This window comes from Entelurus aequoreus, linkage group LG03 (assembly GCF_033978785.1).
Source record: "Entelurus aequoreus isolate RoL-2023_Sb linkage group LG03, RoL_Eaeq_v1.1, whole genome shotgun sequence".
Lineage (NCBI taxonomy): Eukaryota > Metazoa > Chordata > Actinopteri > Syngnathiformes > Syngnathidae > Entelurus > Entelurus aequoreus.
In genome coordinates this window covers 334,809-348,557 of record NC_084733.1, presented here as the reverse complement: position 1 = coordinate 348,557, position 13,749 = coordinate 334,809, and the positions used below count along the sequence as shown (strand labels likewise).

Genomic DNA, 13,749 nt, shown 5'->3' with positions numbered 1-13,749 from the left:
ATGTCTTGGTCTTAGTTCTTGACTGAATACCTGAAAGTACTGGTCTTGATTTGGCCTGGATGATGTGCTTTTGACTATGTGGTTCCTTCCACTGTGTGCTATGTGGTTCCTTCCACTGTGTGGTTCCTTCCACTGTGTGCTATGTGGTTCCTTCCACTGTGTGCTATGTGGTTCCTTCCACTGTGTGCTTTTGACTATGTGGTTCCTTCCACTGTGTGCTATGTGGTTCCTTCCACTGTGTGCTTTTGACTATGTGGTTCCTTCCACTGTGTGGTTCCTTCCACTGTGTGCTATGTGGTTCCTTCCACTGTGTGGTTCCTTCCACTGTGTGCTTTTGACTATGTGGTTCCTTCCACTGTGTGAACAGATGGGAACTGGAGGAAGGATCAGTTTCTCCAATGTGGAATTCAGGGCCGGGTTGCAATGTTCTGGGTACTAGTAAACTAACAATAGTATACTTTACTTGCAGAAAATAACACGTTTTGAACGAGCTTATAAATGTACCTATTTATCATCATCTACCATCACTTATTATTATTTGTTCCTTTAAAACAACAACAAAACTGATTGTGTTTGCAAGGTAATATCACATTTAGAAACCATTTTGTACAAATAGGAAACTTATGTATTACATGTGGTGTCCCACACCAGTCCGTATCGAGTCCCCTACAATTCCTTATGTACATCAATGACATGTACAGTAGATAGAAGGTATCAAATACTTTGAAGTTTGTGGTTTTTGCTGATGACACCAATACTTTCTGTAATGAGAGGGACGTGCAGCTGCTCTTGGAAGTAATAACAAAACATATAAATACATAAAAAAGTTGGTATGACAAAAACTAACTTGGAGAAAACTAAATTCATGTTGTTTGGAAATCGGAAGGTACTAATCAATGTCAATTTGGGAACTGATAACAGAGATGAAAGAACATTTGGAAGTAGTATTAGACCACAAGCTGTGCTAGAAACTATCTGATATTCAACATCTTAACTATCAACATCTTAACTATCAACTATCTGATATTCAACATCTTAACTATCAACATCTTAACTATCAACTATCTGATATTCAACATCTTAACTATCAACATCTTAACTATCAACTATCTGATATTCAACATCTTAACTATCAACATCTTAACTATCAACTATCTGATATTCAACATCTTAACTATCAACATCTTAACTATCAACTATCTGATATTCAACATCTTAACTATCAACATCTTAACTATCAACTATCTGATATTCAACATCTTAACTAGCAACTATCTGATATTCAACATCTTAACTAGCAACTATCTGATATTCAACATCTTAACTATCAACATCTTAACTATCAACTATCTGATATTCAACATCTTAACTAGCAACTATCTGATATTCAACATCTTAACTATCAACATCTTAACTATCAACTATCTGATATTCAACATCTTAACTATCAACTATCTGATATTCAACATCTTAACTATTGGAATCTCAGGAAAAACAAAACACATCCTTAACCATAAAACCTTGCATACTCCATATTGTACACTATTATTATTATTGGCGTGTGGAAGGCCGTGATAATAGTGTACTTGCAGGAGCACCTTACAAAAGTTATAACACAGGTGTCAAACTCAAGGCCCGGGGGCCAGTTCTGGCCCGCCACATCATTCTATATGGCCCGCGAAAGCCTGGAAAAAATGGGTTTCAATAAAATACTTTTTATTAATTTTTGTATTACTAAATGCATTCGTTTTTTCAACTTTGACAGAAAAAAAATGCATATTTTAAACTTTTATTACCTGATCATGCCAATTATATTATTATATACTGTATTGCAAAACAATTTTTGTGAGATAAAAACAAATAGTTAAATATCTGCTTGTCACCTTAATTTATGATTTTAAAGAAAGATATACATAAAAAAAATCAAATAATCAAATGCATATGCATTTCGATTAATCATGATTAATCACAGGTTATAATGTAAATTAATTTGAAAATAGCGGCCCTCTGAAAGCAGCCATTACTGCGATGTGGCCCTCAATGAAAATGAGTTGGACGCCCCTGCATTACAAAAAAAGAGCACTGAGACTAATAAACACGTAGATGTGCTGGTTATAAAGTCCATCTAATAATCTATTTAACTTTCTATTTCAAGTTGATTTTATAAAGCCTATTTTACATTTGATGGAATGAGTGTGGTTATTATTGTGGACATAATTATATACTGTATAAACTGTTAATATACTTAATAATGTCAAGTATCATGTGATTATCAATACAATATTGATGATTAAGAATCCGATGATTAGATCTGAGTGAAAGGGCAGGACATTATTAGTGTTTGCTTCTTCCTGCTCATTTTTAGACACACATCATGTTTGTTTTTCATTTTCTTTCAATATTACTATCGTTTTTCTGGAGATAAAGTATTTTGTAATGAATATGTGGAATTTTTTACAAAAGCCAAAAGCAGTGAAGTTGTCACGTTGTGTAAATTGTAAATAAAAAGAGAATACAACAAATCATGTTCAACTTATATTCAATTGAATAGACTGCAAAGACAAGATATTTCATGTTCACACTGAGAAACTTGCTTATTTTTGGCAAATATTAGCTCATTTGGAAGTTGATGCCTGCAACATGTTTCAAAAAAGCTGGCACAAGTGGCAAAAAAGAGTGAGAAAGTTGAGAAATGCACTTATTTGGAACATTCCACAGGTGAACAGGCTAATTGGGAACAGGTGGGTGCCATGATTGGCTATAAAAGCAGCTTCCATGAAATGCTCAGTCCTTCACAAACAAGGACGGGGCGAGGGTCACAGGTCAAGGGTCACAGGTCAAGGGTCACCACTTTGTCAACAAATGCCTGAGCTAATTGTTTAAGAACAACATTTCTCAATGTAGGGATTTCACCATCTACGCTCCGTAATATCATCAAAAGGTTGAGAGGATCTGGAGAAATCACTGCATGTAAGCGGCAAGGCTGAAAACCAACATTCAATGCCCGTGACCTTGGATCCCTCAGGTGGTGTAAAGGATATCACCACAAGGGCTCTGGAACACTTCAGAAAACCACTGTCAGTAACTACAGTTGGTCGCTACATCTGTAAGTGCAAGTTAAAACTCTGCTATGCAAGGCGAAAACCGTTTATCAACAACACCCAGAAACACTTCTGTGCCAACTTTTTTGCAATGTGTTGCTGCCATTAAATTCTAAGTTTATTTGCACAAAAAAAAAAAAGTTTCCCAGTTTCAACATGAAGTATCTTGTCTTTTAGTGCATTCAATTGAATAAAGGTTGAAAATGATTAGCAAATCATTATATTCTGCTTTTATTTACCATTTACACAACGTACCAACTTCACTGATTTTGGCTTTTGTAAATTGTGTAGATGGAGGGTATTTTTGGTTTGTTGTGTTCAAAATGAATTGATGAAAAAAAAAAAAAAAAGCCTATTTTCTGTCAGTCACACACACATTTTGTGTTTGTCAAATAGTCCTCTTATGTCAGTGTTCACCAACCTTTTCCAGGCCAAGATCCCTGGTGCCAGGTATGAACCTCGCCAAATCTACCCCTGTGCCAACTGTATACTGTACGTCTAACACTTTGTTTAAAAAGTCATACACATTTGGTCCCTGGGATGCATACCCAGAGAACTGCAAGGTGTGCGGGTGTAACACAGGTAAGCCAGTGTGGCTGGGCCATGTGTACATTGGTAAACCTCATTCCCTGAAAACCTCAGGAGCAGTGCTGGCTATCGGGTGGAACAACCTGGCTTTTAGCTCGGTAGCTGGCACGCTTGTCTCTCATGCCGGACAAACCAGGTTCGAGTCCAGGTCGGAACAGAAAAGCAGGGACTGAACCACGCGGGTTACACGGGCATGTTCAGGGGTTCAAATGCAAAAATGCTTGCCTTTTTGCAAGCCTGTTGGTCACTCTCTCCAGAAGGGGAGGGATATTTTTGGGATCAAGCAGTAAAGTCCCAAAGATTGACAGGTTGGTGACTCCAACCTTAGGTGGTAAATACAAGAGAGTGCCTCCTATCCTTGTGTACGATAGTTTGCTCAAAAGAATCAATGCAACATGAAGACTAAAATCCAAGCATATAACTAAAGTCAAGTAAATAAAGGACTGTCACATACCCTGATCACTTCAGGACTCTGCTGGATGAGGAGGGTTGAACCAGTCTCTCTCGGCACTGGAAGGTCCACAGGTTCTTGCCCAACAATCCCAGGTGGGCTGTGACCAGTCAGTAAAGCTTCAAATGCAGCGTCAGGTGTTGAGGATATGGAGGATTGAGAGTTCGCAGATGAAAGCAAAAGTTTGGGATCCACAATTGGGACTTCTGAAACTGTATTAGCTGACTGGGTTGCAGGTGTAGGTGCAGGCACAGAATTGAATGCGGCCTCAGGTGTAGTTTTAAGTGCCATTGAAGCAGTGCATACCTCTTCAGTTTTAAGAGTTGGCGTAGGTGTGCGTACAGAGAGTTTGGGCGGTATGGCTGGAACTGTTTCTACGTGATTGTTAGTGGGAGTAGTTTGGACCTCTGTGGTCTCCACTGGGGTGTCGGCCCTTCCAGTGGTAGCCAGTGTATCTTGCAGGAGCCTCATCACCTCTCGTTCCTTTCCACTGTTCCTCTCAGCACTTCCTGTGCTCCCTGCCCCGGAATCCACGAGCTCCTGGGCAAAACTCTCAATGCTCTCCAGGATTCTCAGCAGCAGCGCCCCATCCTGCTCTCCTTCCTCACCTGTCGGAGTGTCATCTACTTGAGGGGCCTTGAGGCTGCTGCTATTCGCGACTAGGTTGCTACCAGGGGTTTTGACTTGGTACTGGGGCATTTTAGGCTGAATTGGAGCTTCGGTGGACACCATGCCCTGGCCTCGCTTTCTAGTTTTGACTGGAAGAGGAGGTTCTGAGTTTCTGGGGTTGCTCATGCTCTGAGAAAGATTCTCCAGATCCATGAGGAGCTTGTCGATGTCATCGTTTCTATGTGCTGCAGCTTTGGAGGAAGCAGGCCTTGCAGGGTTGGATAAATCTAGTTGTGACTGATGCACAGGTTTACTTAAGATGGTCTGTGGAGACATTTGTTCGGAAGTCTTACCCATATCTGCATCTTCCTCTTCAATGTACAGAGCCTCCATAGGAGATCCTGGAGGGGTATGGCTGTATGGCGGAGTAGGGGAAATTCGAAGACGGGAAGGTGAGTGTGTTAAAGAGGGATTAGAATTTTTGACAGGATTGGGAGACAGACTATGACGAGATATAGACGGTGAAGAATGTGAATGTTGAAGTCCATTGGTAAGTGCCAAGGATTTGGATGGGGAGCTGTGAGAAAGGGAGGATAATGAAACAGATGAGGGAGTAGAGGTGGCAGGATGAGTCTTTGGGATGGGAGGCGACTGGACAACATCTTCATAACGAGGAGGTTGCTCATTGCCAAATATCGGCGAGAAAGGTGCCTGCTGGAGGGCATGGAGATTGTTCATCAGTTCTAACAGGTCACTGTGCCCACTTCCAGTGGTACTCTCACCCTGACCACCTTGCCCGCTGCCTCCAAACCCTTCTAGCTCCAGTGGTAGTCTCTTAAGATACGTACTAAGTCGAGTCATCAAAGCCCGGTACACACTGTCAGGACTGGCTCCCCCATCCTGAGGCCCTCCGCCAGCTTTGCGTCTAATGCACTGCTTGATGATATCGGTACATTTCTTCAGGTCTTCGGAGCATTTAAGCAAAATGTCAAGGCAGGCCCGGATGTCCTCCCCGCCTGCACCACTAGCAGCCGCCTCAGCCCAGGTTTTCTCCAGCAGGCGGGCAATTAGATTCTCTTCTCCTAAGGTGTTACGGTAAAGAGAGGCCATGGTGTTCACAGTTTGGTCAAGTGACCCGCTGTTGATGCTTGTTGACCCATTTAATTTTGTAACAGTTGACAAGGAGCCTTTCAACTTTGTCTCCTCAAGTCCTGCCACCTTGCCAAGCACCAGTGGAGGCGTGTTCTCATCATTAGGAGTAGCGGTGCCGTTGCTTGTTCCGTTACTGGAGATATTGGAGCTAAAGTGGCCGTAGATGATCTCCAAATCGGTGGAGCGACGGCTCAAAGAGTCGGGTCGCACCTTACGGCCTTTTCGGAAGGTGACCTGGCTGGAGGAGGAGAGGCGGAGCTTGTCAAAGGAAAACTCTTTGAGCTTACCACTGGCCAGGTTGATGGCCTCCTCAGTGATGTCCTTCAGGCTACCGTAGCAGCTCAGGTTCCCCATAGATCCTCCACCACTGGGGATCTTCTTCCCTCGCCACGCATTGCTGTCCTCTCCTATGGACACATTTCCACTGCTGCCTACCCTCTCCAGAGCACTGCAGTTAAAACTACTCTCAATAGCAGTGTTTATTTTACCATGGCCGGGGAGCTGCTGGCTGGTCCGAGAGTGTATGGGCGAGCCGGTCAACGAGTCAGGTGAAACGAGCAGCTCGGAGCAGGTGCTGTGGTGGGCCACGGTGCATTCCAGGCCCCGGGAAAGTGCCCCGCACGGCCCTGAACAATAGTGCACGGCGTGGGAGTGAGCGCGCCGGTCCACCACTACGCTGTTATAGCAGCTCACGCTGCTCACCACCACACGGTACGCTGCTGCCATGGCGACTGAGCCGTCAGGGCATAGGAAGACAACAACAACAACAACAAAAGAACAGAAAAATAAAAGTAGCAAAAGGGATTCAAAAGTGTTGACACCGAATCATCTTGCAGATAAAAGTCTCTCCTCATTCGACTCTTGAACGATTTCCAAACTGAGAATAATTCTAAGCTTGCACCCATGAAAAAATATCAGTCCCATTGCAAAAGAAAAGAATTCAGTGAAAAGAAGAATCTTATTAACAGCTGCAAGGTTCTTCCTGCCACTCCACAGGCTCCTTCTGGCAGCTGCTCCTTAGCCACTAATGAGTACGACCCTCCAGCTGGGCAATCACCCTAAAACCTCTTGGGTGGAATCCAAATCCACCCAGGCTTCAGCATTGATCCAAACTTGGCTCATTTGGACAATGAGACGTTGGAAGAAATCCTTTTCTTTCCTCTACCGCTTTGTTCTTTAAAAAAAAAAAAAAGGTCCCTTCGCAGCCGAGTAGAACTTGCTGACTCCAACACAGACGGCACACTGGCCTTCTCTCTCTGCGCCTCTGGAAGTCCACCTCTCATCCGGGTGTCAAGAGGTGTAGGTGTCAAGAGGTGTAGCACACTGGCCTTCTCTCTCTGCGCCTCTGGAAGTCCACCTCTCATCCGGGTGTCAAGAGGTGTAGGTGTCAAGAGGTGTAGCACACTGGCCTTCTCTCTCTGCGCCTCTGGAAGTCCACCTCTCATCCGGGTGTCAAGAGGTGTAACACACTGGCCTTCTCTCTCTGCCCTGATGTTGCGTCTGGAAGTCCAGCCTCTCGCTCCCGACTGTCATCCGGGTGTTGTGCTTCTCTGACAAGGGAACGCCACCTGTGAGTCACCAGAGAGAAAGTCAAGCATTAGTGTCTGAATGGGCGAGTACACGTGTGTAGCATAGCTATAGCACATATAGAACATATGCAACTATATAGCATAGCTATAGCACATATAGAACATATGCAACTATATATGCGGTCCTCTCCAAGGTTTCTCATAGTCATTCGCATTGACGTCCCACTGGGGTGAGTTTTCCTTGCCCGTATGTGGGCTCTGTACCGAGGATGTCGTTGTGGCTTGTACAGCCCTTTGAGACACTTGTGATTTAGGGCTATATAAATAAACATTGATTGATTGATTGATATAGCATAGCTTTAGCACATATAGAACATAAACATGCTAGCATGTAGCATAGCTATAGCACATATAGAACATAAACATGCGACTATGTAGCATAGCTATAGCACATATAGAACATAAACATGCTAGCATGTAGCATAGCTATAGCACAAATAGGACATAAACATGCAACTATGTAGCATAGCTATAGCACATATAGAACATACACATGCTAGCATGTAGCATAGCTATATCACATATAGGACATAAACATGCAACTATGTAGCATAGCTATAGCACATATAGAACATAAACATGCTAGCATGTAGCATAGCTATAGCACATATAGGACATAAACATGCAACTATGTAGCATAGCTATAGCACATATAGAACATACACATGCTAGCATGTAACATAGCTATAGCACATATAGAACATAAACATGCAACTATATAGCATAGCTATAGCACATATAGTACATAAACATGCTAGCATGTAGCATAGCTATAGCACATATAGGACATAAACATGCAACTATGTAGCATAGCTATAGCACATATAGAACATAAACATTCTAGCATGTAGCATAGCTGTAGCACATATAGAACATAAACATGCGACTATGTAGCATAGCTATAGCACATATAGAACATAAACATGCTAGCATGTAGCATAGCTATAGCACATATAGGACATAAACATGCTAGCATGTAGCATAGCTATAGCACATATAGAACATAAACATGCTAGCATGTAGCATAGCTATAGCACATATAGGACATAAACATGCTAGCATGTAGCATAGCTATAGCCCATATAGAACATAAACATGCTAGCATGTAGCATAGCTATAGCACATATAGGACATAAACATGCTAGCATGTAGCATAGCTATAGCACATATAGAACATAAACATGCTAGCATGTAGCATAGCTATAGCACATCATCAACATCAACTATGACATATTTCAAAAAAACATCTTAGTCGCTGAATTGTTTGATGGCGGCCATATTTTGTTTATTTTATTTGTTGTTGTGTTGTTTTTTAGCGTTGAGTTGTGTCTTTAGCTTGTTGTGTTGTCTTTTATGTTGTTGTGTCTTTATGTTGTGGTGTTTTGTCCTTATGACGTGTTGTGTGTTAATGCTGTTGTCTACGTTGTCGGATTGTGTCCTGGTGTTGTTATGTTGTGTCTTTATTTTGTTGTGTCTTTGGCTTGTTGTGTTGTGTCTTTATGTTGTTGTGTCTTTGGCTTGTTGTGTTGTGTATTTTATTCTGTTGTGCCTTCATGTTGCTGTATTTTGTATTAGTGTTATTGTATCGTGTATTTATTTTGTTGTGTCTTTGGCTTGTTGTGTTGTCTCTTTATTTTGTTGTCTTTGGCTTGTTGTGTTGTGTTTTTATTGATTCTTTATGATGTTGTGTTATGTCTATATTTTGTTGTGTCTTTGGTTTGTTGTGTCTTTATGTTGTTGTGTTTTTATGTTGTTGTGTTTTTATGTTGTTGTGTAGTGTCCCTATTAGAGATGTGCGGATAGGCAATTATTTCATCCGCATCACAAAAGTCGTCATCCACCACCCGAACCAACATTTGATCAAAACCACACCCGCCCGTTGTTATATATAGATGATGCAAGGCATTAGTGAGGTTAAAGAACATATGTATGTCATCCCTATTTAAACAGAAATAAATGAAATAAATAATAATAATAGAATTATAATGAAAATAGACAAACAAAGCAGGCCTTACATTGTAGCCAATGGGAGATGTGCTTCACTTGAAAGTGAGGCCAAATAATCAACACACACACTAGTATATCTCCAATAGAAATGGGAGATGTGCTTCACTTGAAAGCGAGGCCAAATAATCAACACACACACTAGTATATCTCCAATAGAAATGGGAGATGTGCTTCACTTGAAAGCGAGGCCAAATAATCAACACACACACTAGTATATCTCCAATAGAAAAAAAGCCACAATAAACAACGCAATTGCCTTAATTCCTTTGCATTGTAGTGCGGCCAAACAACTCGTAACCATCACAATCATTCAGCTGACCAACTCAATATAGTTTAGACATGGTCTTATTTGCTATAGCCTAGGTAACGTAGACTCATTCCTTTAACATATCCAACCGTATGTCTACTTACTTTTTGTTGTTAGCACTATGCAGGAATAAAATGGCATCTACAGTGCCAGGATTCATGCAGGTGAGAGCACCTGGCCTCTAAAATGCACCCTGCTGTGCTGAAGGAGCGCTCACTTGCAGCACTCACTTGTTGCTGGGACGCATAGGAAGGATTCTCTTGATACATTTAACTATGTACAGTATATACATTTAACTATGTACAGTATATACATTTAACTATGTACAGTATATATATTTAACTATGTACAGTATATACATTTAACTATGTACAGTATATATATTTAACTATGTACAGTATATACATTTAACTATGTACAGTATATACATTTAACTATGTACAGTATATACATTTAACTATGTACAGTATATTTATTTCCAAATTGCTTCAACCGCCATCCGCCCGAATCTATTTCAAATCTATTTTTTTCGTCATTCATCCGCCCGACCCGCGGATTACCCGCGGACTCCACGGGTGTGTCTGCAGACCGCACATCTCTAGTCGCTATGTTCTTGTTCATTGTATTGTGTTGTGCTGCGTCCTTATAGTCTTGTGTTTTTATGTTGTTGTGTAGTGTCCCTATGTTCTTGTTCATTGTATTGTGTTGTGCTGTGTCCTTATATTCTTGTGTTTTTATGTTGTTGTGTAGTGTCCCTATGTTCTTGTTCATTGTATTGTGTTGTGCTGTGTCCTTATAGTCTTGTGTTTTTATGTTGTTGTGTAGTGTCCCTATGTTCTTGGTCATTGTATTGTGTTGTGCTGTGTCCTTATATTCTTGTGTTTTTATGTTGTTGTGTAGTGTCCTTATATTCTTGTGTTTTTATGTTGTTGTGTAGTGTCCCTATGTTCTTGTTCATTGTATTGTGTTGTGCTGCGTCCTTATATTCTTGTGTTTTTATGTTGTTGTGTAGTGTCCCTATGTTCTTGTTCATTGTATTGTGTTGTGCTGCGTCCTTATAGTCTTGTGTTTTTATGTTGTTGTGTAGTGTCCCTATGTTCTTGTTCATTGTATTGTGTTGTGCTGTGTCCTTATATTCTTGTGTTTTTATGTTGTTGTGTAGTGTCCCTATGTTCTTGTTCATTGTATTGTGTTGTGCTGTGTCCTTATAGTCTTGTGTTTTTATGTTGTTGTGTAGTGCCCCTATGTTCTTGTTCATTGTATTGTGTTGTGCTGTGTCCTTATATTCTTGTGTTTTTATGTTGTTGTGTAGTGTCCTTATATTCTTGTGTTTTTATGTTGTTGTGTAGTGTCCCTATGTTCTTGTTCATTGTATTGTGTTGTGCTGCGTCCTTATATTCTTGTGTTTTTATGTTGTTGTGTAGTGTCCCTATGTTCTTGTTCATTGTATTGTGTTGTGCTGCGTCCTTATATTCTTGTGTTTTTATGTTGTTGTGTAGTGTCCCTATGTTCTTGTTCATTGTATTGTGTTGTGCTGCGTCCTTATAGTCTTGTGTTTTTATGTTGTTGTGTAGTGTCCCTATGTCCTTGTTCATTGTATTGTGTTGTGCTGTGTCCTTATATTCTTGTGTTTTTATGTTGTTGTGTAGTGTCCCTATGTTCTTGTTCATTGTATTGTGTTGTGCTGTGTCCTTATAGTCTTGTGTTTTTATGTTGTTGTGTAGTGTCCCTATGTTCTTGTTCATTGTATTGTGTTGTGCTGTGTCCTTATATTCTTGTGTTTTTATGTTGTTGTGTAGTGTCCTTATATTCTTGTGTTTTTATGTTGTTGTGTAGTGTCCCTATGTTCTTGTTCATTGTATTGTGTTGTGCTGCGTCCTTATATTCTTGTGTTTTTATGTTGTTGTGTAGTGTCCCTATGTTCTTGTTCATTGTATTGTGTTGTGCTGCGTCCTTATAGTCTTGTTTTTATGTTGTTGTGTAGTGTCCCTATGTTCTTGTTCATTGTATTGTGTTGTGCTGCGTCCTTATAGTCTTGTGTTTTTATGTTGTTGTGTAGTGTCCCTATGTTCTTGTTCATTGTATTGTGTTGTGCTGCGTCCTTATATTCTTGTGTTTTTATGTTGTTGTGTAGTGTCCCTATGTTCTTGTTCATTGTATTGTGTTGTGCTGCGTCCTTATATTCTTGTGTTTTTATGTTGTTGTGTAGTGTCCCTATGTTCTTGTTCATTGTATTGTGTTGTGCTGCGTCCTTATATTCTTGTGTTTTTATGTTGTTGTGTAGTGTCCCTATGTTCTTGTTCATTGTATTGTGTTGTGCTGTGTCTTTATATTCTTGTGTTTTTATGTTGTTGTGTAGTGTCCCTATGTTCTTGTTCATTGTATTGTGTTGTGCTGTGTCCTTATATTCTTGTGTTTTTATGTTGTTGTGCTGTGTCCTTATATTCTTGTGTTTTTATGTTGTTGTGTAGTGTCCCTATGTATTTGTTCATTGTATTGTGTTGTGCTGTGTCCTTATATTCTTGTGTTTTTATGTTGTTGTGTAGTGTCCCTATGTATTTGTTCATTGTATTGTGTTGTGCTGTGTCCTTATATTCTTGTGTTTTTATGTTGTTGTGTATTTGTGTTGTGTCTTTATGTTGTTGTTTTGTGTCCTTGTGCTGTTGTGTATTTATGTTGTTCTGTCTTGTCCTGATTATGTTTTGTTGTGTCTTTGGCTTGTTGTGTTATGTCTTTAGTCTGATGTGTCTTTCTGTTGTGTTGTCTTGACGTTGCGTCCTTATGCTGTTGCGTCCTAATGTTGTTGTGTCTTTATGCTGTTGTGTTCTTATGCTGTGAGTCTTTTAGTTATTGTGTTGTGTCCTTATGATGTTGTGTTGTGTCTTTATTCTGCTGTCTTCATGTTGGGGTATTGTGTCTTAGTGTTGTTGTGTTGTGTCTTTATTTGGTTTTGACTTTGGCTTGTTGTCTTGTGTCTTTCCTGTTGTGTCTTTATGTTGTGGTGTTTTGTACTTTTTATCTTATTGTGTATTTGTGTTGTGTCTTTATGTTGTAACTTTGTGTCCTTGCGCTGTTGTGTTTTTATGTTGTTCTCTTTTGTCCTGATGATGTTTTGTTGTGTCTTTGGCTTGTTGTGTTGTGTCTTTATTCTGTTGTGTCGTCTTTATTCTGTTGTGTCTTTTAGTTATTGTGTTGTGTCCTCATGATGTTGTGTCTTTATTCTGTTGTCTTCATGTTGTGGTGTTGTACTAGTGTTGTTGTGTTGTGTCTTTTTCCTGTTGTGTTGTGTCCTTATGTTGTTGTCTTTATGTCTTGGTTGTTGTGTTGTGACTTGTCTTGCCCACAGTATCATAACGATATGGCGATATAATGAAAATCCAATATATATATATATATATATATATATATATATATATATATATATATATATATATATATATATATATATATATATATATATATATATATATATATATACATATATATATATATATACATATATACATGTGTATATACACTAGCGTTGAAAAGTTTGGGATCACATGTAAATGTCCTTATTTTTGAAGGAAAAGCACTGTACTTTTCAATGAAGATAACTTTAAACTAGTCTTAACTTTACAGAAATACACTCTATACATTGCTAATGTGCTAAATGACTATTCTAGCTGCAAATGTCTGCTTTTTGGTGCAATATCTACATAGGTGTATAGAGGCCCATTTCCAGCAACTATCACTCCAGTGTTCTAATGGTACAATGTGTTTGCTCATTGGCTCAAAAGGCTAATTGACGATTAGAAAACCCTTGTGCAATCATGTTCACACATCTGAAAACACTTTAGCTCGTTACAGAAGCTACAAAACTGACCTTCCTTTGAGCACATTGACTTTCTGGAGCATCACATTTGTGGGCTCAATTAAACGCTCAAAATGGCCAGAAAAAGAGAA

At 39.8% G+C, this 13,749-nt stretch overlaps 1 protein-coding gene across 4 annotated transcripts in view; it reads right to left on the bottom strand.

Moving 5' to 3' along the window:
• The window catches only part of LOC133645999 (serine/threonine-protein phosphatase 2A regulatory subunit B'' subunit alpha-like), a 143,534-nt gene that overhangs the window by 57,415 nt on the left and 72,370 nt on the right, over positions 1 to 13,749 (bottom strand). For all 4 annotated transcript variants that reach the window (XM_062040928.1, XM_062040929.1, XM_062040930.1 and 1 more), the window contains exon 2: positions 4,144 to 7,469. In XM_062040928.1, the coding sequence (XP_061896912.1) occupies positions 4,144 to 6,627 (2,484 nt within the window). In that variant the 5' untranslated portion in view covers positions 6,628 to 7,469. The remainder of the gene's footprint in view (positions 1 to 4,143; positions 7,470 to 13,749) is intronic.